At 49.3% G+C, this 25,569-nt stretch overlaps 9 protein-coding genes across 9 annotated transcripts; 6 read left to right on the top strand and 3 right to left on the bottom strand.

Moving 5' to 3' along the window:
• Positions 1-281: 281 nt before the first annotated feature.
• On the top strand, positions 282-1,011 carry V8C40DRAFT_241755 (uncharacterized protein). The gene has a single exon (XM_083215083.1). It carries the CDS (start codon positions 718-720, stop codon positions 904-906), a length of 189 nt encoding a protein of 62 aa, XP_083075143.1. The 5' UTR covers positions 282-717; the 3' UTR covers positions 907-1,011.
• A 1,223-nt stretch (positions 1,012-2,234) lies between these two features.
• V8C40DRAFT_264611 (uncharacterized protein) lies at positions 2,235-2,687 on the top strand (the record flags this gene model as incomplete). Its single annotated transcript, XM_083219550.1, has 1 exon — positions 2,235-2,687. One exon carries the CDS (start codon positions 2,235-2,237, stop codon positions 2,685-2,687), a length of 453 nt encoding a protein of 150 aa, XP_083075142.1.
• Positions 2,688-2,804: 117 nt separating this feature from the next.
• V8C40DRAFT_241751 (WD40-repeat-containing domain protein) lies at positions 2,805-6,311 on the bottom strand. Its single transcript, XM_083215082.1, has 2 exons — positions 5,162-6,311; positions 2,805-5,080 (listed from the first exon to the last, which is right to left on the bottom strand). The coding sequence occupies exons 1-2, from the start codon at positions 5,726-5,728 to the stop codon at positions 3,398-3,400; spliced, it is 2,250 nt and encodes a 749-aa protein (XP_083075141.1). The 5' UTR covers positions 5,729-6,311; the 3' UTR covers positions 2,805-3,397.
• A 3,314-nt stretch (positions 6,312-9,625) lies between these two features.
• V8C40DRAFT_241748 (uncharacterized protein) lies at positions 9,626-10,815 on the bottom strand. The gene has a single exon (XM_083215081.1). The coding sequence runs from the start codon at positions 10,534-10,536 to the stop codon at positions 9,799-9,801; it is 738 nt and encodes a 245-aa protein (XP_083075140.1). The 5' UTR covers positions 10,537-10,815; the 3' UTR covers positions 9,626-9,798.
• Positions 10,816-10,976: 161 nt separating this feature from the next.
• V8C40DRAFT_241747 (uncharacterized protein) lies at positions 10,977-11,746 on the top strand. The gene is made up of 2 exons (XM_083215080.1): positions 10,977-11,226; positions 11,290-11,746. The coding sequence occupies exons 1-2, from the start codon at positions 11,127-11,129 to the stop codon at positions 11,442-11,444; spliced, it is 255 nt and encodes an 84-aa protein (XP_083075139.1). The 5' UTR covers positions 10,977-11,126; the 3' UTR covers positions 11,445-11,746.
• A 463-nt stretch (positions 11,747-12,209) lies between these two features.
• V8C40DRAFT_264608 (uncharacterized protein) lies at positions 12,210-12,730 on the top strand (the record flags this gene model as incomplete). The annotated part of the gene is made up of 2 exons (XM_083219549.1): positions 12,210-12,541; positions 12,604-12,730. The coding sequence occupies 2 exons, from the start codon at positions 12,210-12,212 to the stop codon at positions 12,728-12,730; spliced, it is 459 nt and encodes a 152-aa protein (XP_083075138.1).
• A 1,080-nt stretch (positions 12,731-13,810) lies between these two features.
• On the top strand, positions 13,811-16,289 carry V8C40DRAFT_241744 (P-loop containing nucleoside triphosphate hydrolase protein). Its single transcript, XM_083215079.1, has 2 exons — positions 13,811-14,088; positions 14,153-16,289. The coding sequence occupies exons 1-2, from the start codon at positions 13,832-13,834 to the stop codon at positions 16,251-16,253; spliced, it is 2,358 nt and encodes a 785-aa protein (XP_083075137.1). The 5' UTR covers positions 13,811-13,831; the 3' UTR covers positions 16,254-16,289.
• Positions 16,290-16,368: 79 nt separating this feature from the next.
• On the top strand, positions 16,369-19,107 carry V8C40DRAFT_241742 (ankyrin repeat-containing domain protein). The gene has a single exon (XM_083215078.1). The coding sequence runs from the start codon at positions 16,609-16,611 to the stop codon at positions 18,850-18,852; it is 2,244 nt and encodes a 747-aa protein (XP_083075136.1). The 5' UTR covers positions 16,369-16,608; the 3' UTR covers positions 18,853-19,107.
• A 2,888-nt stretch (positions 19,108-21,995) lies between these two features.
• On the bottom strand, positions 21,996-24,928 carry V8C40DRAFT_196129 (pectate lyase superfamily protein-domain-containing protein). The gene is made up of 2 exons (XM_083211915.1): positions 24,752-24,928; positions 21,996-24,570 (listed from the first exon to the last, which is right to left on the bottom strand). Exon 2 carries the CDS (start codon positions 24,487-24,489, stop codon positions 22,156-22,158), a length of 2,334 nt encoding a protein of 777 aa, XP_083075135.1. The 5' UTR covers positions 24,490-24,570; positions 24,752-24,928; the 3' UTR covers positions 21,996-22,155.
• Positions 24,929-25,569: the final 641 nt, after the last annotated feature.

The following is a 25,569-nucleotide window of genomic DNA, read 5'->3' as shown; positions in this document are numbered from 1 at the left end:
GACGGGCGAAGTTTACATAGCCGGACAGGTGGAGGATTTTCGGCTTGTCTGACCGAAGTGACCATTCCGATCTGTAGAGCAGGAGCTCCGTGTGGCCGGAAGATGTATGCAGGGGTGTGATTTCACGATTAACTGAACATTTAGCAGGGGGATTGGCGTCATTGAGATTCGCGGCTGTGGTTTTCTACGAGAAGCACATGATAATAATGACGATGTACGTTAAAATCTGCTGCGTGTTTTCCCTTTTCTTTCAGATGATCTCAAATGTCAAAAAGCGCCAGCCAGTGACGTTATTCCTCGTACCGACCACATGCCGAGCTTGTGATAATGCGGGGTCCCACGCAGCGGCTGCACCTTGATGGTACGTACCGGATCTTACTAAGACAAGCCGGGAGGGACCGGACAGGTTGACCCGCTGATTTGCCGTGCTGGGCCGAGGTTCGTTTTCCCAGGGTCCCAGACGAGGAATTCGGCTTATGGGAGGGAACGTCATTTGGCTTGATGGGCGGCGTTTTGGGGGGCAAAGCCGGCGACTGAGATCAGATAACTGACTCATAGAACCGTTTCAGAGGTTGGGCTTTAAGCTGGTGTCTGGTCATGAATGGTTCACTATTAAATACTTAACGCCATTTCCTCGATCAACATCTCGTTTAAGAGTGACCGCATAGTTCATAGCATTCAGAACGGCGCTCCTGTAAAGCTAGGTAGAATAATTATATGCCATACATGTTGGTTATGGTAAGAGTAATAACTCTTAATTATCTGATGATAATTAGCGTTATACATGGCTCAGGGTCTAAGTATATACCTCGCCTGTGTCCTCCCATAATGTGCTACACCATAAGCATGTGTTCCGCTAGCTGCTCGTATGGGTATGGGTATCTTGTGTACAATGGAACTATTTAATTATATGGCACGTTATTATTCGGGCTACTTCTGTATGCCGAGATGTTCGGTTATGGCTTCAGCAGCGAGGCTTAATGTCGTTGATCCAAGAGGGGCTTATGGACGAGCGTGTGATCTGGCAACGGACACCGACCTCTAGGCCGAGTCGTAATCTCGGAGAACGACAAAGCTGTGGAGATTCCAAGTCTATTTATTCTACAATTATTATGTATACTTAATACTCGACATTGTTTTGCCACTGCTGTTTGAGAGTCAACTAGCCACACTGAGGACAGGATTGGGTCCACATCCAAAGTAACCCTTCCTGGCAACCTTGTCACAGCTGTGGTGTGGGATTAAGCCCAGCTGGGTACACATAGGGACGCGAGAAGTACTCGGATATAAGCGCTCCTGCTGATGTAAACCAGCCCAAATAGAATATAGCTGCGCCGATATTTAAGCTTAGTATAGTATGAAGGCTGAGGGTTCTCGACTAAGTTGTTGGTTTATGTGATCTGTACGGGTTGTTCGGCTGTGCTAGGTCAAAGCCTGCAGGAACGCGGATATATATTAATAGACTATTCTACCTACCACTGAAGCACAATTCCAAGCTTTAATGTTTGTTGTTATAGCCATTGGGCTAGGTTTCATCCTATACCATCGGATAATTAAGTGCGCTGGGATGTCCGAGTTTCAGCCCTAGTTTACTTCTAGATACAGGCATCGTGTAACCGTAGAACAAACATATATATATCAGGGTGAGTAGGATTCGACCAACATAACATATCAGCCGGAAAGCGATCTTCATCTCGTTACTCAATCGGGTATCTAGACGCGATTCACAAGTATGAAGTGCTGAGCACTGTATGTCAGCCCCGCCATTTCGACGTTTAAGGAAATCGATTCCGTATAATCGCAGTTTAGCAGTTTGCGTAGGATTCGACACTTCTTACACAAAAAATCTATAACTGGAAGATCATGACAAAGGAGCCTGCAATGTACAACTCCGGGGAAATTTGCCAAGCGAATGTTGGAATTGTATTAAACAGGATTGCCATGGGGGAATAGAAGCCGACATGATTGGATATTTTACAACACCAGACGGTGTTGAGGACCTTGCTCGTGTCTCCCATGAGGCGTGTTCCATGGTATGAGTTTGCATGGATCGGGATATATGCGTCTTCGCAGTGTTGTAGACACTTCCTTTCAACCATCGGGTGAATGCCCGCCACAAATATAAATAAAGGCTCCCTGTCTCATTATCAAAATAACATCTCCTCAAGCAAACAGACCAAACAAAACACCATAGACAAAATCAACACCTTAATCAGCTCTCTTCTCTCGCAACCATGAAGTTCTCAACCATCCTCACAGCACTCACCACCCTCCTCCCCCTCTCCACCGCAGACTTCCACGTCCTCACAGGCCCCTGCTCCATCTCCCCCGGCGAAGGCGGCGAAATCGAGAGCGACGTCGTCGCCTGCCCATCCAACTACTACAACTGCGACTGCATGCTCTGGGGCGACCGCGCCGGCTTCCTCAGGGCGGGCGACACCCCCGTCGACGGCCTCTCCACCACGGGCTCGACGTACTTTCAGCTCTCGGGCATGTGCGGGGTGGGGAACATGGATTTTTACAAGCAAGGCGACGGCAGCTGGTTGTTTTATATTGCTGGTGGCGATGGAAGTGTGCAGGGAACTTGTTATAATGGTGATAATAGCATCAAGGATTGTTTTGGTGTCAGTGCTTCTTGTAGCTGGAAGAATATTCTGGTTTGTTACTCGCAAATTTGCAATCCCTGAAAGATCAGGGGTAGAGGTTGCATTATATCAGGTCCAGAAGAGATTCTAGATAAAAGACAGAAGAGATAAGGTGTGTTGATAGGACATTCACAAGCAATAATATTCACAACTTTGACTCGAGACATTCACAATTGCTTTGAGTAAAACTATTCATGCGTATAACCATGTGTATTTTGTCGGACGAACCATGATCGAATTAACAGAGTGTCAATCTGGGCTATGTACTCGAGAAAAAAAGCGCCCAATAGCCACAATAGCATTCACATAGTCCGAAAGCTCCATTACTCCCATGTGTACTCCAAGCTGCAAGACATTTAGTCGCAGCATTCCCGTTGAGATGAGTCCAAAACGCCGTTTCCCAATTGCCCTCCGAGGGTATCCATTTCCCGTTGCGTTGCTACCATATCGGCCAATATGAAAAGAAATCGCTCTATGATTTGTGTTTTGTGATGAGAAATAAAAATGCCGTTTATGCGCTACCAGCACATTCCAGTTTCCATAACCCAAAACCTGTCCGTCTAAATCCTGAAAATGGAGAAGAAAAGAAGAAAGATGAAAAGACAACATCAGTTCGACACAAAGGAAGAAACTCAATGCCAAAAAAGTCGTGATTTGTGCCACTAACACTCCCTCGGTATACAAGAACCAATGAGGGTAGCGTGGTGGTGATTGGTGGTGTGATGGCGTTGCCGAACTGGGTTTGGCATCGCCTAAGACGGCGTTCCCCTTTCCTCCAAGCTGGTGCCTTCGAAGCTGTACAGGCGAACTTCTCCATCCTCGCTGCCACTTGCCATGCGGCTATCGCTCAGCCCAACGCAAGTCACTGGGCCAGCGTGGCCAGTGAAGCTGCGCTCACACTTGCCGGAACGAGGCTCCCAGACCTTGGTCATGGAATCATTGGCACCGGTGACGACACGGAGAGTGTCGCCCACCAAGCCCCAGATGCCCTCGACGTGACCAAACATGCTGCGGATGCATTTGCCCGTGGCAATGTCCCACAGTCGGACCGTGTTATCGAGGCCACCGGTAAGCATGTAGCGAGGAGGCAAAGGTCTGGAAGGATCCGACACGAAGCCGGAGCCAAACGCAGCACGCTGGTCGGATGTCTGGTCTGGAAGAGGTGTTGGGGAATCGCCCCGTCCGCTGCTCGCTGATGCAGCATCGGTCTTGTCAGCGTTGGGGTCCTCGTCAGGCTCAAAGTCTGGCGGCATCAGCAAGATTTGCTGCACCTGTCCGACATGGCCCAAGAAAGTCTTGATACATTGCTTCGAATCTAGGTCCCACAGCTTAACAGAGAGGTCGTCGGAGGCTGAGAAGACGGTGCGAGATGCGGAGTCGAGGCGCACATGGTTGACCCAGTCGGAATGGCCCCGTAGCGTCCAGGTTTGCTTGGTATCGAAGCTGAAGATCTTGACCGTCTTGTCGATAGATCCCGAAACGAGCTTGCACCCATCGAAGTGGATGGAGAGCACACCGTCTGTGTGGCCCTGGAGTGTACTGATGCATTCGCCCGTGTGCCAGTTCCAGATCTTGATCGTCTTGTCGAAGCTTCCGCTGATTAGCTTGGCGTCGTCGAACTGCAGGGTCCTAATCGTTGAGGTGTGTCCACGCAGCGTGCGGATGCATTCTCCCGTCTCGACATTCCAAATCTTGATGGTTGTGTCGTAGGATCCGGTCGCCAAGATGTTGTGGTCGAATTGCAGGCAGGTGATCCCGTTCTCATGGCCCTTGAATGTCTTGATGGAACAGCGTCCTGTCTTCCAGTTATATCCAACCTTGTAACGATCCCTATACACATCCTTCCATGGTCGAAACTTTCGCTCCTCGTCGAGTTGCGCCCGACCGTTGCCCGATTTGTTGACCCGTGATCTCTTGGCCCCGCTGTCGTCGCGGACCACCATGGCCCTTTTGTTGGAACCTTGGGCGGGAGCTGAGGCGGGCTCAGCAGAAGTCTCGGCGGCGCGATTGGATGGATTTGGGTGTGCCGTCTGTTGATGCCGGCTCCATGCCATGAGCTTTTTCCGCTCCAATAGCGGCAGACCCCAGCCACACTTTGTGCATTTTCGGTCAATGTGCTGTTCGCACATTCGGTGCCAAACGACGTCATCGTCGGCCAGGTCCCTCCAGCGCCGGCTGACCTGCGCAGCTTTACACAACGACACGGTATCTAAATAACACAAGATCTTGTACGATAATTCTACGGGCAAGGTGGCGATGAAATCGATCTTGAGCTGTTCTTGGACTTCGCGGGAGACGGTCGAGAGCTGAGGGAAGCAGCATTGGGTGATGATGCCCTGCAGCATCAGTTCGCGATGTTTGGCTGGGGCGGCAGAGAACAAAGACCAGACGTGGGTAATTGCTTCCTGATCGGCGGATGAGAGGCTGTTGAGCTCCTATAAAGCGAAAAGGAAAAGCATTGTTAGCAAAGTGACATGTCAGACAAGGGGGGCAGGGATAGCTTGGTTTAGACATACCCGTTGAATGGTTCCCATCTTGGTCTCATCTGCGGCTCGACGGCACTTTGAATCGGGGCGATGGCGATAGCAGTACTTGGTATTGGGATCCTTAATATTGACCAAGGTATTGCCAGTGCCGGTCTGGTCGTCTCTCTTGAGATTCTTGCCAACGGGAGCATACTGGTCGGGGATGTGCTCCTTGAGAAAGGGACTTAAAGTCTTGCCAACGAGGTCGAAGGGCATCTTGACGAGACCCTTGGAGGGGACTTCTTCCTCACCCTCGCGGCGTCGCTCGCAGTTGTCTCTCGATGGCGGCTGCTGCGACAAGGACTGATGGGCAGAAACAGGATTGGAGGTAGCGACAGAAGCAGGGTCAAGAGCAGGAACGGAGACGGAGACAGAGGTCGAAGGTAGAGTGTTGACAGTGGAGGTGGATAGCGAAGGTGAAGGCGAAGGTGATGTCGCAGTCGATGTTAGAGAGGCAGTGACAACTGCATCGGCCGTCGAAGAGTGGTCATAGTGGGCTCGAGACAGGGAAGAGAGAGAAGTCGGCTCGCGGCCGGGCGAAGTCGACAGGGACTCCATGGGGATAATATGCGGTGAGAAGGCTTATCGCACGACGTAGCAAAGGTTAATTGGGATTGCGGCGACTCATGCGCTGTCAAGCGAGAAGGCCAGCGATTGCGTGCTCCGGCCGTGGTATTTTGAGACACCACCCTACAAGCTGCGAGTGCCCGTTGCTCCGTCCGTCTAACAAAACAGCAGTGACAGGACGAGGTCCGTGAGCCGTTGCGTGCGAGGATACGAACACGACGGGATTCTGCGGTTTGAGGGATGGCGAATGGCAGTTCTGGCTGGTGGCGCTCGCGGTGGTGAGGATGATGGAATTTGGATGATGGAATTTGATGGAGGAATTCTGACGGTTGGCTGTCCGCTGATTCGGCAGTGCAGCGTCCAAGTCGGAAGCAGGGCTGCAGTTCCAGCAGGTTCGCAGCTGGCCAGTCAGTTTGTCTTGTTGCTTAATGTTCTGTCTTGGCTCACACGACACAACACACGCTGCAGGATGGCGGAGGAAGAGGAGCCAGGCCGGGGATTGTGATTGACAGAGGCGGCGAGATCGATATTGGGTCGCACCCCCAAGATTGCAGAGTCGCAGGGGAGGAAAAAAACTGAAACGGGCAGTAGGTGTCCAGTAGCTTCTTGGGTGCGATGGAGCCAAAATGGCGTTATCACACAGCGTGCGTGGCTTCGCTAAAGCTTAACGGACGGAGCCTGTAGCCAATGCCCTATGGTAGCCGCCTGTGGATGGACGTTCCAGCGACCGAGAGAGGCCTAGAGCCGCTGCCAGCTGCTATTGTGGAGGTGCTGAGACCCTGTGACTGGCCTTGGATGCCCCGCCCCGACGACCCGATGGTGGGATGGATGGCGGAGGATCCCTTTAGTCATAAAGACTCCATCGCCCCAGCAGTGAAAAACCATAACAAAATTCCCAGTTTTTCTCTTGTTCTAGTCTTTGCTTTGACTCTTTTTTGCCTCTGCTCGCAGTCCACGTGCCTGACATAAGCCGGCGTTGCCACCGCCGTGCAAGAAATTGCGACGTTGGCTGCCGTATCGAAAGCAATTAGAACAGGCCCCGGACCCGGTAGATCTCGCCATCGATGCCACGGAGCACAACACCGCGGCGCCGACTCCCGAGATTGCCATTCCAGGAGCCGCGACGATCGCCTCAGAGGCCCCCGAGAGCCGCCGACAGGCCTTTTTGCCTGAGTCCGACAGCGGCGAGTGCCGCAATGAAGAACTATTGCTATTTCACTATCGTACTATCGCTGCTTGTGATCGCTTGAGGATCGAGGGTGGCTTGAGCCGGGCTCTGACCTCAGCTGATGGTTTGTTGCTAGTAATATGGAGTCGTGTCTTGGTGTCTTGGAAAGCGACACGAGCAACACCATCACAATTCCGAGCAACGCAACACCATTGCCCTCATTGGGATACCGACACAGCCTAGCATCAAAGGAGACATCTTGGCACCCTCTCAGCTCACAGTTGTGCCTGGCGCTGCGATTATGCCGCATCCAGCTTCCCCAAGCAGGTAGCATCGACGCAAGAGGCCGAAAGTCAACTGCATGGAACCTTGGTCACCTCCCTGAACATGCAGAACCAACGCCAACTCAACTGGCCTCTCGACATCATCAACTGCCCTGGACTGGTTAATCTAATTAAATGGACCCCTCGCAGCATTTCTGCCCATGGGGTTTCGATTGGCGATCTCTCGCAGCGACTTGCGCCTAGCTGCTTTGGCTCAGGGACACGCTTCGGCTGGCCACTGGCACCGCCGGAATGGCGCAATTCTCACCATCGAAGGCGTTTCGATCCCTCGCCGCCAATCTGTCGGATGGCAGCACCAGCTCAAGCCCGCGCCTGAGTCACTTTCCGGTGGATAACAAAAGTGCAAAAAAGGCCCATTGGCCCCCTGGATCCCTTTTCTCAGGAGCTTGGATGTTTATTCCGGGCGTGCGTCTGTCACACATGCATGCGTGGTGAAATGACGAGGCTCTGCTTGGGCTGAGATTGCATTTGCATGTGTCTGGCTATACGGCATCAACATCCTCATGTCAGCAAGCGCAATTTTTCCGACGTCAAAATCCTGAGACGCGGTACTTTACCGCAGATGCTTGTGTCACACACCATTTGGCCCGCAACATAATTTCTCTTTGCATTGCTATTGATCAATCAAGAAGAGGACATGCAATGCGACATCATGGCTTTGAAGTTGTCACTCGAGCACTTGATGGCGACATGAAGCGCCGGTTGGATTTCAAATCAATTCTCACTCAGGAGGCCTCGACAAAAGTCGCCGAGGAGCCCGCTGATCCAAGGAGTCAGAAGCTAACTTCAGGCTCTACTTCGTATACTGGGCTGCGATTTATCCCTTCTGCCACGAGCCTTAAATGATGGTATTGGGCGACGATAAGCCAGTTTATCACGAGACGGGGTCACATCCTTCAAAGGTCCATCTAAATCACCAAAGCCAACGGCTGATGGCGAGCTTCAGAGTCGCACATGCTTTTGTCGCAACGTCCACAATCGAGCCCGTGCTAGGCTGCATGTCTCTGATGCATGTCTCTGATGCATTTCCCAACATAAGCGAGGGCAGCCGACTCTTTGTGCGGCCACACGTTTCGAGTCCTTGCGGTCTGGCCCCAGCGTCTCCCACACATTTCTGTGACATCTGCCGGAAAATCAGGTCATGGTATCTTTTAGCCCCCCCCCCCCCCCCTCTCAAGGAGGAAGATGAGTGCCCAGAGTGACTCAAATGCAAATACGGAGTATCTCGGATGGCTATCTCGGATGGCTATTTCGGACAGCTATCGTCTAGGCCCATTTCCGTGGTGTAAGCAGCAGTCTCGTAAACGGCTTACATGTCTTGGCAGCTTCTCGATCCATTCGTAGTTATCAGCGTAGTTGGTTGACAGGAAGTCGAATCTCGAGGTTTTGTATACCCGTTTTGTATACCGAGGCTCAGATCCTTTTTGAGCGACCTGATCTTGCCCGTTGAGATCTGCCAGGTCCTACCACTCCACTGGACCCCGTACCCTGTTTTTTATTCGCCCATTACTATCCCGAACCTAACGACGTAGCAATGAGCGTCTGGAAGGCAAAGGTCTCGACTCTTCGGTTGAGAGTTCCGCTTTAGCCTTGGCTAATCTAAGAATGTGACCCTGGGTCGGAAATCTAACCATATCAGCTGTTTCTCAGCTTTTTCACGCTCCAATTGGTTGTAAACTTCGAGTATTGAATAACCTTGCAAAGACAATCAAGATGCTCAAGTAAGCGGTTTCAAGAAACCTTGACTGGTGTGGGTAGCACGCAGCACGCCAGATTTGGAGCTGACGGTCGAATTGACCAGCCAATGTTTCGGGTGGCTGAGAGGAAATACGAGACACTGCCTTCTAGATTGCATCAACGCCGCAGAGCTTCCCTGCATGAGTCCCACCTTACATCAACTGGACATACTCTCTAATCATACCTATCTCAGAAAGAGCCGAGATGCTCTACGACCAAACCTGTAAAATAACAAGGCGAGCAGCATCTTAAGGGAGTAAGCACTTGTAGTTCCACATCGTGATGAGAATTGGATCCTCGGCCGGAAAGTACATGTACCTTGATGGCCTCAAACTTTACCAAGGCCAGAAGTTATGTCAGTAGTTTCATCATAGACGGCTATTTTAGAATTCTGATGACAAAGCTCGAAGTAATTTGGGATATACAGTGTATCTCTCAGGGCGATTTTGAGGAGTGATCCCTTTACAAGCTCGAGTGACTGATGCTTTACTGGAGAATCTGAAAGGCCAAGCAGAGTGAAGCCGCGGATCAGTGTCTGCGGGTTGCGTATGGAGTTGGATACATATGTTGAATTCGTTTACGCGTATGTCTCAATGCTGCAGGCAGGTATCATGAGACAATGAGTATAGATAACGCCGTCACATTATTAACTTTGTCTTTTATATGCCATCCTAACTCTATCGATAGTTAAAAGCTCAACGCTACCATAAAAGGGAGAGAAGGCCAACTTGTTCCCTCTCAACGAAATAGCTCCCAGAGAGGATTCATTATCTTAGTATAAACATAGTCCAGGTGTTGTCACTGAGTGCAACTCAATACCTGTGCTTCTTCCTAGCGCCAGAGGCCACATGGGTTATTACGAAAACACCCTTCTCGGCATCATTAGACCAAGTCCCCTCGTAAAGTACGCCGTCCTTCGACTTGTATGATCCAGCGCCATGTCTCATGCCATTGAAGCACAGCCCACGATACACTCCTCCATTCCTGTAAGTAATCTTTCCTCTGCCGGTAAACTTCCCATTCTGCGTCTCTCCTTCATAAATTGACCCGTGACCAAAGTGACGAAAAGTCGTTCCCTTTCCGCTGGCTTGACTGCTGTTCCAGGTTCCCTCCATCCAGTCTCCGTTTGCCCAACGCCAGACACCTTTCCCGAATGGCAGATTATTCTTCCATTGGCCGGAGTAACTGTGACCAGTTTTGTTATTCTTTTGAGTGCCGGCTCCAGACTTTTGGCCTGCCTTGAACCAGCCGTCATACACACGCCCGTCGCTGGTCGTCAGTTTTCCGTGGCCGGCCTTGACGCCTTTTGACCACATGCCGGCATATTCAGCCGTCTTGGTTGTATATTTCCCGTGCCCCGAATATATCCCGTTATCCCACTCGCCTTCATACATGGTGCCGTCCTTGTATCTCATGACTCCTTTGCCGTGAGGGACGTAAACGGGGGGATGTTTGGAAGTCGTCGAAGACTTGACGGCCGAGCCCGTGTATTTTCCTTGTTTGCCTCCCACAAATATGGTGCCGGAGATATTCACAAGTGTTCGAGCCATGAGGGATAGTTTCGGGAGAATAATATGACTCTATAGGATCGAATGCCCTTTCGAAGCGCTTACTCAAAGGTTGCGTAGATGGAGACTTTGTTTGGAGTTTACAACTGAACATCAGTTTGGGACAAGAGAAAACTATTCCCAGCAAATGAAACTTTATCTAGTAAAAGAAGCTGGTTTCGTCACTCCCCATTTCAGGTAATCCTTTATCATGCGCATTGGGCTGCCTGGAGATACATGTACTCCACGCACTCGAAACCCTGATACGTAACAGCATGCGGCAAGGCTCCCAATCGAAACCAATTAATGTCAATTGCCTTGTCATGAAAGGAATCGCTTAATATCGGGAATTTGCACTGTGGCAGCACCAGTTGGGTCAAGCTTCCAATCAGGGGAGCAGCTCTAAGCGCTGCATGACATGATCCTTGCAGCAGAGCGCTTAACGGATGGGCGGTGGAATAACACACCGTTTGCGTTTGAGGCAGGAAGACAAGGCGTCCTCTGAGGGGTATAATATGAGGCGGATTGGCGGCTGGCAGGCAGATGTGAAAGGATGAGGCTGAAGTTGTCTCCTGTTTCGAGTCACTGACAGCATGGGGAGACATAGAGAAGGTCTTCCCTTTTGGAAGAGTCCGATGACGATGGTCTCCATGGCTGTCATCCTTCTACTCACAGAGGCATTGAACTGGAAAGGCATAATCTGTCGTAGAATTACCTGTGCTTTCTAACTCTGATACTAACTGCAACTTCTTTTAGGTCTATTTCAACAACTGTTGGTCATGTTTCTTGTCGCAGGTATTCTCCCCCGAATCTGCAACTCATTTTACTGCACCCCGCGTGGGGCTGGCAAATATTATGTCGCCGAATCAACATCGAAGCCTCCCTTTTATTGTCATCGGTCCACGTGGTAGGGTTGGCGACGTACAATGATGCCACACGGCCTTGCAAGGGACTCTTCAAGGCTACCCTTCAAGCAAAGCAATAGACATGTCCGCGTGTGGCTACTGATCATCGATATTTTTTCTCAGAACTCGAAAGAGTCTGTTTATTTCGGTAGATCTGACCCTTTGAGAATGAAGTGGTTGCTATCTCTTCTAAAGTGGCAACATCAAGTCCCTTGGATCCCTAAAACGAGGAATGTGAATGTCTCGGCCATTCTACCGCTCTTGTACTGTCTCAGAATAGCTTATATGATATCCTGCAGAAATACCACTCGAAAAGTAACAAGTAATAATACTAATACACTACCGCTCCCATGGCTTGTAGTCTGCCAAATAGTGGCAACCGAATCTGATCGACTTTGGATGAAGTTGCACTCTTTCAGTTACAAGAATAAAGGTATTAGGGAAACCTGGGGAAACTCTCCCTCTGATGCCTAGGATTTACATTCCAGTCTACCCGAACATATGGTCCAACAACATTTTGAGTTATTAGGCCTTCAACGTTTGCTCTCATTCCAACATGAGACGGACTTCACGTAGTGACCGCTAGTTCCCTGGTATGAAGATCATTTAGCCTCAGACATAAATTTGCTCAGCTGATTGATGTCTCTCCGAACACCATGCAAAATTAGAGTATCAGTAGTAATATTAAGCACTTCACGCCCGACGAAACGGTCTTTTCTATCTAAGATAACCCACCACGATGAAGTCACCGTAATTCTTCTACAGTCCATTATGGAGACCAAAGAAGACACGCCGACTCGCTTTCCTGCTCTCTCCGCAGACGTATTTGCAGCCAGCGATTCCACCACGACAGAGAGTCCGCCTGTCAGCCCACGAACTCAGCTCCCTGCCTATGGCGACGAGAGAGAGCCTCCGAAATACCAGGAAGATGGATTAAGCAAAGATGAGGACGCTATCAACAAAGCGAAAACAAGAAGAACGCTATTTGTTCGACTATTGTCGTCCATCTTTGTGACTGTGATAGTCTTGCTGGTTGTGGCGGCCGCGGTCGGGCGAATCTATGATAGGCAGGCCAGGGAGAAGAAGTCGAAAGAAGAACAAAAGTGAGACCGCTTATGCCCCTGTTATAACATGAGATGAGATAGACTTGCTGAGATAGTCAAAGGGCAAATGATACGAATATGGGAGTCAAGATCCAAGAAGGAAACGATACTCTTCTGGTGTCATTGACAGCCACTTCTGCGGCTCTGGTCTTTACTGTTGCAGCAACAGCCGTTCCATCTATTGCATAGATTTTTAATAACGCTCGATTATGGCTGCCACACAATTTCTCTCATTACTTGTATCTATTCGCAATGCAGGCATAATTCTCCATCATGAAACCATGACGCAATAGTTATGGCAATCCTTGACTGTTCTCTTTGCACCTAAATTCAACAATGAGTTGAACGAACTACTTGTTGTTCCCCCCACGAATTGCCATATCTAACAGTACTTCTGCCAATTCATTCTTTGTATTAATATCCATCTCCACTCTAGTTTTCAAGGATTCCTGAAGATTATCCATTGTTATCACTCCCCCGCAGGTATAAGGGGTGCATTGGCGAAGTGAGAGAAGTATTGCTTTGTTCTATTCTCAAGGATATTAAACTCTTCACAGCTCTCGTCTCTTTTGCTTTTTATGACCAGTTTTAACTTGTCGGCATCCATACGCTCGAGTCATCATCAACGTGGTGATTTCTGAGGTGAAGGTCCTCTCTTAAACGTAGATCGCAGATAGGCTGGCATCAATAATGAACAGCCAGCATGAACCCAGTTTGGGCCACTCATAGAGGGGTTGCCGCTCAATAAAGATCCCCAGTTGCCTTACCATTGCGCATAGTACACATAATGCACCTACGCACTTGTCTCCTGCGTATTAAGCATACTCGCCTCGTTATTTCTTATTACTGCTATTCTCCATGCCTAGGTCTTTAGTTAGGCAGTCGTGAAGGCAGAGACAAAGCAACATGAATGAGGAGCCAGAATATTACTAGATGAAAAGATAACAATAGAGCAAAGCCGAATGGTTGGATATAAAGAGTGCACAACATTCATATGTCTAAAGTAACAGAGCCTTGGGGTTGAGCCGTGTGAAAGGATGGAAGTTAGAGGCCGATTAACACGAGCGGTCAGGCATTGATATATTAACACTATCATCAAAGTCGGGTATTTAGGATGCCTACCTATACGGAATTGCAGGCATCTAAATCCCATCTCATCTGTATCAACCAATCAATAGCTGCAGGTCTCGTGACGCTCCCAGCCTTGCGATTCTCTTAGGCATCAAGAATTTCCTAGGAACGATTTGAGTGATTATATTATAATCAGCTAGTCAAGAATCAAGCAACGCAATGGAGCAACCAGCGTCCTATCGCCGCGAGATTCAAAACTCTCAATTCGGTGACAATGCCACCGTCCATCAAGGTGACCACACTTACAACCTACATATACCACTACGGCCAGCTCGATCCGCCATCCGCGTTATTCCTTATCCACTCAATGAGGATCTTGTCAATCGTCCAGATCTCATGAAAAAGCTCAATGAGCTCCTACCGCAGACGTCACGCGCATACTGTAATGCCGCTCTCTGGGGCCTCGGCGGGTCAGGGTAAGTTCCAAATTCCCATTCAAATCCACGTATGGGTGCGACAACCAAAACTAAAAGCGCCAAGGAAAACACAAATTGCACTCAATTATGCGTATCAACGCTGCGATAAAAGGAATTGTTCCGTGTTTTGGGTGCATGCGGGCAGCGAGGCAACATTCTCGCAGGATTACAAAACAATAGCGCAGGCATTCGGCATCGATGAGCAACTCAGAAACGAGGAGCTATATAAAGCCGTGCGCGACAAAATAGCCGCACAACCAGAATGGGTGCTTATTCTTGACAATGCCGACGACTTACGATTATTTGGTGTCAATCAAGCACCAGGGGAGACAAAGAGCCTATTTCAATACATCCCTCGAGCGTCCACCGGGACAGTATTGTGGACTTCTCGCGATGCTCATATTACGGGGACGCTTATAGGTCCAACGCGAAGCATCGAGGTCGCCCGAATGAAGTATGACGAAGCAGAAACTCTCTTGAAAATAGCAGGGAGCTTGGAAGTGGGGAGGGGGACAACGGAGGTCGTCGCCTTATTAGAAGAACTTCAGTGGCTTCCGATAGCTATCACGCAAGCCGGCGCATATATGAGACGGACATCGACATCGGCCAACGAGTATTCATCTCTTCTAGCGCAAAGCAAGAGAAGATGGGAAATCCTCAAAGTAAACGAGTTTGACAGGCATCGGAGACCTAATGTGCCCAATAACGTCCTTGAAACGTGGGGTATCTCAATGGATCACCTTAAACAAGAAAGCGAGATTGCATACAATATTCTTCACGTTCTCGCATACGTTGCAAACCAAAATATTCCGCACGAAATCATAACGGCTATACTCAAACTCAGTGGTATTCGCTCAGAGAAGTTGGATGCTGAGGCTACTAATGCCGTTACGCGGCTGAAAGACTTTTCCTTTCTTGGCATGCAACGAATAGAGGATGGCGGCAAGAGCTATGAGATGCATAAACTCGTTCAAGAGGCCGCACGATATGGCCTGAGTATGTGGAAGCCCAGCCTTTTTGATAAACTTATTTCGAAAAAGAAAGGCCAGGGTTATTATTCTGGCATTGCCGTGCAGGTCATTTTTGATCTTTTCCCGGCACCGGAACCGGAAACATGGACGCAATGCGAGAAATACTTGGCACATGCAGTGCAGATAGGAGACTGGGCAGACTTGAACGAACAACAATATGAGACACGCCAGCTCTTCAGCAGACTGTCCATTTTTTTTCTCGACCGTGGGAGATGGAGAGAGAAAGAAGTTGTGAATAAACGGGCGTTGGAGTTTGCCCGAAAAACGGTGGGAGAAAAGCATCCAGATACAATAAATTGCATAGAGGCTCTTGCAGCAGCATACGGTCTACAGGGCCGGTATAAGGAGGCAGAGGCTCTTGGCATTCATGCTCTTGAGCTTCATCAAGAAATCCACGGTAATCGGCATCTCGATACCATTCAGAGCATGTCAAACCTTTCTGCAACATACTGTCGACAAGGCCGCTATGAAGAGGCAGAGGCTCTTCAAATTCAAGTTCTTGATCTTCGACGAGAAATCCTGGGTGATAAGCACCCAGATACAATTCTTGGTATAGCACACCTTGCATCGACATATGCTAGCCAAGGCCGAGTCAAAGAGGCAGAGACTGCTGCAGTTCAAACGTTAGATCTTACGCGAGAAATTCTTGGAGATGAACATCCAAATACTTTATCGAGCATGGGGGTCCTTGCCACAATATACTATAACCAAGGTAAACATAAAGAGGCAGAGGAGATTGTAGTTCAGGTTGTTAACCTCAGGCGAAAGATTCTTGGGAAAGAGCACCCGGAGACTAATAGGGCCATACACCAACTTGCCATATTCAGGATGAGGCAAGGCCATTTTAATGATGCCGTTACGCTAATGGAAGAGTGTGTGCAATATAGAAACTCTATATTGGGGCCAGAGCATCCAGATACAGTCGATTCTGTCGAAACTCTCGAAATGTGGAAATCTGAAGATGTTAAGCGAAAGCGAAATAGGCAACTTCCCCCAGGTTGGGAACAGCGCTGGACCCCCAAAAGAAGAGCTTACTTCGTCGACCACAACACGCGGACTACGACGTGGGACGACCCACGGCAGCAGTCCATTCATACGGGCGGTCAGAATAACATCAAGTCTACATGTACCTAGGTAGATTGCGTCATTTTTTTTTAAAAAAAAAAAAAAAAAAAAAAAAAAAAAAAAAAAAAAAAGCTTCTCCAACGCCCTGTAGGCAACATATTCTCCAAACATAAGTTATAATAATACATTGGTTACATATTAGATGATTTGGGCATGCGTGCGTGAACCGTCGATAATCCGTGCTTACAAGCAAGCTCATGTGTAATACGCGCTAGAACATAGCAAGGCTTCTGTGCGGGCTGAGTGCAGCACAATTGCCCATGTCCCCTCACCTGATTCCCCCAAAGCTCTTCAAGCACAACTCGGGGCAAATTCCCTTTGAAGGCACTGGCAGAAGAGTAATCACTCTGCCAAAATTTTCGTTATGCGTCTACTCTATACAAAAGAGCTGGATACCGGGGGGTTTCAGCTAAAAGAATTCGGCCAAGAAAATGTCCCGCCCTACGCCATCTTGTCGCATACTTGGGGCGAAGAAGAAGTCACCTTTCAAGATATGACCCTTAGTCGCTTTGCTAATAAAAAAGGCTACGATAAGATCAGAGGCTGCTGTGTCCTGGCAAGGGCTAACGGATACGACTATGCCTGGGTAGACACGTGTTGCATCGACAAGACAAGCAGCGCTGAGCTGTCCGAGGCCATCAACTCCATGTACCAGTGGTATGTTGAGGCCGACGTCTGCTATGGCTTTCTCGCAGACGTGCCATCCAAAGTTGCTTTTTCAGAGAGCAGGTGGTTTACCAGAGGGTGGACACTTCAAGAGTTGATTGCACCAGAGACGATGATCTTCCTAGACGAAGCATGGAACGAACTGGGCACCAGAGAAAGCCTGAAACAAGAAATCTCCAAGCGCACCGGCATACCCATGAGCGTTCTCTCTGGTTCCAGTCTCGGGAGTGTAAGTGTTGCACAGAAAATGTCATGGGCCGCCTCGAGGCAAACATCGCGGTCTGAGGATCGAGCCTACTGTCTAATGGGCATATTCGGCATCAACATGCCATTATTATATGGAGAGGGGGACAGGGCCTTTATGAGGCTCCAAGAGGAGATCATGAAGGTGACGGACGACGACAGTATTTTCGCCTGGAGATCCAAAACCCAGCGCCACTCATCGCTATTGGCTACATCTCCAGATGCGTTTGAGCACTCCGGCAACATTGTCCGTAGGCGCACTGGCTGGCTTCCAGATAGCAGATCTTGGACTGTCAGTAACAAGGGTATTCGCCTAGAGCTATCTTATATGGGAGTGGGACACCAAGGACTGGGACTTGCCATACTGCATTGTGCAGAACGCAACAGAAAGAGACACGACTTTATTGCGATATACCTCAAAGACGTATCCCTTACCATGGAGAACTTTGAAAGAGTCTGGTGCGAACGGTACGAGTTGTTTGATCCCATGCCTTTTCGACCAAGTCAACGCCCTCAAAGATGGATAAATGTCCGGCAACATCGTCCAGTAACAACACGAATGCGAAATCGCCATCAGATAGGTAGCGCAGGTATTGCCGCGCCGGGGCAACCCCCACCGAACCCTCGTGACGACCCTGATTGGGGTTTGTTCGACGCAACGATAAATTTTATCAATGGCTCGTCAGCACCACCGCCAGTGAATTGGAATTCTGGAGAGCAGCCTTCGCTCCTCGACATGGCAAAGGCAGGGCGCGTGTTGGAGACGCAATGGCTACTTGCGGAACGTTCCACCAAGCCCGATCAGAAGGATAAGAGTGGACGAACTGCTCTGTCATATGCAGCGGCTAATGGACATGCTAAGATTGTGTGGTTGCTCTTAATGCGGCGTGATGTCAAGCCAGATGAGAAGGATTCAGGTGGACGAACGCCTCTGTCTCATGCGGCTAAAGAGGGCCATGCTGAAGTTGTCTGGCTCCTCTTGACCCGAGGGGACATCGATATCCACTCAAAGGATAATAAAGGGCAAACACCACTATTCCATGCAGCAGCAAACGGGCGCAAAACCATCATATCAATGTTGTTGGCTCGCGGAGAGTCCCAGCATCACTTGAGAGACGATTCCGGGAGGACGCCGCTCTCGTATGCGTCAGAAGGGGGACACGAAGCCGCTGTAGAGATGTTCCTCGACCGAAGCGATATGGACGCAGATGCAAGAGACGATCAGGGACTAACACCTCTCGCCTATGCCGCCTTTAACGGACACTATTCGGTCACCATCATGTTGATTGAGCAGGGAGCCGATATCGACTCACAGGATAATCATCGTCAGACACCGCTGTGGTTAGCAACTCAGAAGGGCCATGAGAGGATTGTAGATTTACTCCTCAATAACGGGGCCAATATGGAGATTAAGGGCTACGATGGTAGCACGCCGCTTTTATCTGCAGTTTGTCTAGGGCGGGATGACATTATGCAGCTGCTCATCGACAAAGGCGCAGATTTAAATACGACGAATGAGTACGGCGAAACACCGCTCGTTAGGGCCATCAGAGATGAACATGCGGCTATGGCCAAAATATTGATTGAAAAGGGCGCCAAAGTCGATGTGAAAGACAAGTACCACACAACTGCGCTGCAGTATGCATCTGAGAAGGGATACCATGACATTGTTCAACTGCTAGGCCACAACGGTGCTTAACAATGGGGGCAATTATGGTTAGTACAACGTTGATACAAACAAGGTAAATAATTCGAAGTGGCGGAATATTGATTTTACTGCTCAAAAGAGGTGCTAGACTATGGTCGCGGATAGAGTAGGGCGGCTGATGGAACACCTATACACTTGGGAGCCAGCGTGATAGCATTGTTCAGCTACATAGAAATACTCGGCGGTTGATAGGCAGCCCACTGAAGAGAGATAGAGTCTTTCAGAAACAATGTGATTGCATTCTTTGACCATGAACTTATATCAGAGTGTTCTCTGGAGCATAGCATCGTGCCTGCCAACGTTGATCCCTGTTGATCCTGGACTCGAGGCCGATCATTCATCGTGAATGAGAACAAACGATGCCAAGCTATTTTATTTAATTCAACGTTCGAACATTAAATGATGTACAATATATTGCTTCGTATTAGACTTGAACAGTCGAACCATGGTGCTTCAAAGTGTCACTTAATATTCGTCCACGGGATATTCCCGTCCAATGATCAAACGACTCTCCCATGGTGATACTTGCCTTCGTCAGAGCTTTTGCCCAAGTATGAGTATTGAAGACATCGCGGCCAACAGCGACACTAACCACTTATGTATATCCCCTCGTACATAATCTTTTATCCTCCTTCACAAATCTTATACCATGAATCAACTCTCCACCTGACTAAGACCTAGATCCTACATGGGCACAGCCACGATGCCTACCCAACACGCCAATCACAGTCGTCCTTTCCCTTGCTCAAATGTCCGATATAAAGCAATTTAAACACGTTGGTTTTCAGTGAAGTAGCTGAATTTTCTCCAGTATGAGACTTGTTTCCAAGCGGGCTCTTTTCGGAGAGTTCCGTTCATGGAACTTGTACCCCAATTGGCAATTGGGAGCCTTCACTTTTTGTCACTCGGTTCGAGTAACGTTTATTGCATTCTTTTTCTTCCTTTGGCTCGCTTTGTTTTTGTCCCATTATCATAGCATGGAATACCACGGGTTACATGTATGTAAACATACGTATTTATAGCTCCCTCCTTAGACCCAGTCACATTTTTTATGACCTCAGAAACTCCAAATCCACAAGACCAGAATATAGCTAATAATATATATCAAAAATCCGTCAATAATGTAAACTTCCTCCAGAAGCACTGGACAACATCCCATACCAAGTAATGATGATGCTGTACACAAGCCTTATACCAGCCTGCCTACAGCTACAGCCCTGGATGTGACTCACCACCCCAGCTCTACTCAGCCAATCACAGTCCAAATCTCATGACACCAACACCCCTTATAAAGTAAATTAAACGAGCTGATGTTCAGTGAAGTAGCTTAAGAACTCTCCAAAAATGAGACCAGTTGGAAATGGGCGATCTTCGTCCCGTATCTAGTTCATCTACCCCATTCGGGGACTTCACTTTTTGTCACTCTGTTCGAGTAACGTCTGTTGCATCCTTTTTTTTATTTTATCTCTGTCTGTCTTTCTATATGACAGGTTATATGTATGTAGATGCATTAGTAGATACTTTCGTAGACTTGGCCTTATTTTTACAACATCGGAGTCTCTCTCTACATTCATATTCACAAATTTGGAGTGTATATGCCTAAATCTCTATCATCACGTAGATTTCCAACTTTCACTGTAAAATTCATCTAGATGCACAAGACGATACCCCAGACCAAGCAATGATGCTGTACACAAGACTTACACCAGCCTACAGCTCTGGCTCTCGGTGTGTGACTCACCCCCACATCGCCATCCCAGCTCCAACAAGCCAATCACAGCCCGCCTTTCACTACACAAAAGTCCTTTATCAAGCAACTTTAACGAGCAGACATTCAGTGAAGTAGCTGAATAACGCAAACAGTCATTGAATCGAAAGTTTTCTCCTCTCTGGAGCCTTCACTTTTTGTCTCTTGTTCGAAAAGCTGCTGTGGCATCTTTTTTTTTTTTTTGCTCTGTACATATTGTATAATACGTAGAATAGTAGCAGACAAGATCGTAGACTTGGTAGTATATGGATGTACACTTACACCAGCCGCCCAGTATATTCCGGCGTCATTGTCGCATTATTCATTTAGATATATTCCATTACAGAGCAATAGTTATTTTCACTATTCCAGCACATCTCACAACATCACCAAGCCGTCTCTTAAAATCCCAAGCAGTCTGCCATAATACCAAGCATGAAGTGCCAGTCAACGCTCCAGCGCTCGGCATGACTCATCCCACCAACATTCGTAGCTCCAACCAGCCAACCACATCCTCCCGCTACGCCTCACAGCTAGGCTCCCGCGTCCTTATAAGCCAAAACAAATGAACCGAAATCCAGTGAAGTAGCTGCTTTAACCAATTTGGAGTCCTCTTACACTGCTCCCCTAAAGGAGTCTTCACTTTTGCTCCTCTGTTCGAATATTCTCTGTGTCTTTTTTGCCTACCGGGCATGACTTGGTGTGTTTTGCATGATACTCTTAAGTCATATACCTGTATCTTGACATTTTACACATACATACAGCTTGATCTAATAAATTTTTTGTCATTTCTTCTACTTTTCTAGACTGTTTAAATATGTCTTACAAACAGGTAGTAGCATGCTATAGTCTCTGTGTCATCACTTGCTTTGGTGCAGCCTTACATCGCACATCTTATATCCCAGTAACAAATTACACTATGCTCGCCATGTACGATCAACACCCTTAGACACGTGCAGCGTAGCAAACCACAAACAACCATTAGGACTCAAACCGAAACGTCACAATCAAGGCAAAGCATAGACAATCAATGTGGCAAGTCAATCAACTCGTATTTTTTTTAATCTCTACCCATGCTGCACGTCAGTGCTGTCCCTTTTCCATCCCCAATCCTTCCCACAGTGGTGCCCAAAAAATAGACCAAAAAAGACAAGACCAAATAAATAATAAAGGAAATAATCTTCTCTTTTTACAAAAAATGACAATGCGTCCTAGCGATCAAGGGTGATCAGATCTTCGCGGAACAGAGCAAAAGAGAATCAAGAGTAAAAGAAAAAATGCTCGAGTTTTTCCCAAGCATATCGCATATATACGTTTCAGTCATAATATGTATAAGTGGGCAGGGCCTCTGGGCTAATCCACACGGTCCGAGTTATCGTAACAACCTCCTCGGAACCGTATCCCAGCGGCAGAGATTTGGTTGATGTGGGCAAGACGCTTTCAGTAGATTGCGGCTTCCCCGGAAGCCCAGGGACAGGCGTACTGTAACCCCCAGGGCTTGTTTTGGGTCCTGGGGCTGAAGCAGCCGGAGCATCTTCGTCGTCCTTCTATGACGTCTCAAAAGAGGCAATGGTGCCGCAGAATGTGTTGCGGTTGTCCCTGTCAAAGACAGACTGCTGGCCATTGAGGGTGACCATGCTAATACTGGCCTTGGTGCTAATGGCAAAGAGCTTAACTTGAGAGTTACGGATGTCAATCATGTTGTCCTGGCAGTTGTTGGCATTGACGCAAGTGTTTCCGTCGTAGTTGTTGAAGAAGCTGTACATGCCGGCACCGTAAATGAGGGTGTTGCTCGAGTTCACGATGCGAATACCGTAGGTACGGGCACAAGTGGAAGTGGTGCAGCTGGACCAGTCAGGGTCACCATACTTGGACTGGGAGGTGAAGGGAACTCTGGCATCAGGGTTGCCCTGCATGTAGGCGGTCTCAGTCTGGAGGATGTTGGCGTAAACGTTCTGGGCGTTGTTCAGGGCGTAGTTGTAGAGCACGCTGTGTTCCGAAGCGGTACCCCACAGCCAGGTTCCCTTGGTGCTCTCAATCAAGAGACCACGGCCGTTGTAGATGTTGACCTGGCTGTGATCGGCAAGATCAAGCTCGTGGTCGGACACCCAGAGCCAAGTGTTCTCCATGTAGATGCTTCCAGAAGTGGTGACGTGAAGGAGCAAAAAGGCGCCAAAGCATGAGGGGTTGGGGTTGGTCGTCTGGTTGGGGGTCTTGACGCAGCGGTCAGACTGCAGCTGAGTGCCGGCACTGCCACCGATACGGAAGTGGACATCCCAAAGACCGGCAGCACCCTGAGAAGAACCGGCAACATTCCACTGCACGATGATGGCGCCGGGCTGCGGGCCGAGGGTCTCAAACATGATGTCCTGAATCTCGACGTTGCCGACATCGCCGGGCTGACCAACTTGCCAGACGGGCTGGGGGTTGTTGATATCCTTGAACTTGGTACCGCCAACCATGATGAGAGCCCAGACCTCGCCGACAATCTTGATGTTCTTGGGGACCTTGATGGTGTCAGTGACGACATACGCGCCGTGGTCGAAGTAGACAATCTGGCCCGAGGAAACGCTGTTGAAGACGGCCTGAATGGCAGCAGTGTCATCAGTGCTTCCATCACCCTTGGCACCACGAGACTTGACAGACACAAAGCTGCTGGCGGGGACATTCTCGTACTGGGGCTTGCTGCGAGTGAAGACCTTGCCACCAGCGGTCAGCGCAGCAGGCTTGGAGACGGTGGCACGGGTGCCCTGAACAGCTTTTCCGTTGTTGTTGGTGTAAGCGCGGCCCTGGGTCCAAGAGGCGATGTTGGCGTTTCCTCCAAGGAGGGTGGCACCGGTGCGAGCGTTCTTGACGGCAATGGGGGTGTTCGTGGTCATGTCCACGTTATCCAGAACCAGAGTACCATAGGTGCCTGCCTGGTTGAGGTCGTGGTTGGTGAGCACGCCGACCTTTGTGTTGGTGAGCTTAGAGTCGGCAAGCAGAATGGAGCCGACTTGCTGGATGCCGTTACCATCAACGCCGCTCATGTCGATACCAACGTTGGCGTTGTTGATGGTGATGCCGTGGAAGCTCCACAGCCAGTTCCAGTTCATGTAGATGGCAGTCTGGCAGCCATTGAAGACGAGATTACGGCTGGTAAACTGCTGGTTGCCAACCCACATGCCCAGAGCACCACCGGTGAAGGTGAGGTCGCTCAGCCAGCCGCCAGAACCATCCTCTCCCCAGAGACCCTGCTGCTTGTTGTTTGTGCTTGTGTCAGTGCTCATGATGAACTGGACATTCTGGATCGAAGTGGCCTGAGCAACACGCCAGCGAATACCAGTGCCGGTATTGATGGGTTGTCCAGTCAGGTCAATCTTGAAGTTGCGAATCTGGCGGAAGAAGTTGTTGGTGGCGCCATACCAGCCGGGGTTGGAGTCGATGACGGCGATACCAGCAAAGTTACGGGAGGCCTTGAGGGTAGGCAGGTTGGTGGCATCACCGATCAAGTGGGTGTAGTAGTAGAGCTGAATGGGGGACGAGACGATGTAGGTACCAGGAGGGAAGTAGACAATGGCCGGAGTGGTGGTTTGGGAATCGCAACCCGAACCACATCGGTTTCCAGAACTCAGCGCAGCATTGATGGCCGCGGTATCGTCAGTGACACCGTCACCCTTGGCACCAAAGCTCTGAACATTGCGGTAGATCTGGTAACCAGCGCCGGCGTTTGAGTAGGGAACAGTACCCTGGCGTTGGATGTTGGGAAGCCACCAGCTTGTGGCGGCGGCCACGGCCTTTGAATCAGCAGCCGGAGACGGAGCCGGTACAGCCACAGCCGGCACCGAGAAGAGGCGCAGGGCCAGCAGAGAGGCGGTCAAGATGGTTGAGAGGCCCATCATGACCAGGAAACAGATTGATACAACCTTTCCACGGTTCGAATTTCGAGGGGAGTTATGTATATACTGCCGGGCAGATATAGGCTACACGAGAAAGAAAACAGAGTCAGCAGTTTGTCCAAGAGTGAAAAAGTTTGTCCAACCACAGGCTTTTTGTATGAAATGCACAATTGTGAGTGATGCGATGTTGAAGGGAATGAGGGGCGGTTAATGAGAGACATGGGGAAGGGTGATGTTAGACGGGAGCCAGAGAGAAGGGACTGACTCTGAATGCCCTCTCCCTCACAAGCTTCGAGACTGAAGCTTTGCTATTGATAGAGGGTGCGCAAAGGAGCTGTCAATGCGCAGGGAAGAAAGCAATGATGATGAGAAGAGGTGTTGGTGAGAGGATTGTGAAAAGTGAGGCCGGGCATGGCCCTTTAATAGGCATGGGCAGTGAATGACAATAGAGCACAATACAATAGCAGAAGAAAGGCTTTTGGTGATGTATGGCCTTTGCATGGCATGGCATGGCAGCAAGGCGTGTTGAATCGACACCCCCCTTGGCCTTCAAACACCCCCAAACCCCACCATCACGCGCCGATTGCTCTTTGGATGAGACCGAGGAGGAGGGTGAAGCCAAGTTGAGAAGAAGGTAAGCAGCTTCTTCTTTGGGCCCAAGCGTTGCAGACAATCGTCCGCCGTGACGAGGGTCATGAGGTATCCGCACACACTCGCTGAGAGCGCGCACACAGATGCTCCGGCCAACCGCACATCTTCAGCATCTGCCATGGCACCCTACAGAAACTTTTCTGGAGTTGCTCGGCCCGCACAAATCGAGAGACAAGGGAGACCATGCACGCGCGCCAGGTGCCCGTCATGTTGCTCTCCACAGATGACATTTTGCATGCAGCGCCACAGTAACTTACCACGTCAAAATGATTTGTTTCGGTAGTATATCGCAAGCAGTGGATGCAATGCCAGGGCACTTGCTATGCTTAATGCTGGTGAATTGTTCTTCTTGCTTGGTCTTCGAATGCCAAGCGGGCGACGGGCCGAAAAAGGGGTGGGCCGTGGAGGGCTGTATATGAAGATGATTTGATG

Source organism: Trichoderma camerunense, assembly GCF_050948025.1.
Source record: "Trichoderma camerunense strain CBS 138272 chromosome Unknown V8C40scaffold_6, whole genome shotgun sequence".
NCBI classification, from domain to species: domain Eukaryota; kingdom Fungi; phylum Ascomycota; class Sordariomycetes; order Hypocreales; family Hypocreaceae; genus Trichoderma; species Trichoderma camerunense.
The sequence above is the reverse complement of the archived record's forward strand: the minus strand, read 5'-3'. Positions and strand labels throughout refer to the sequence as shown.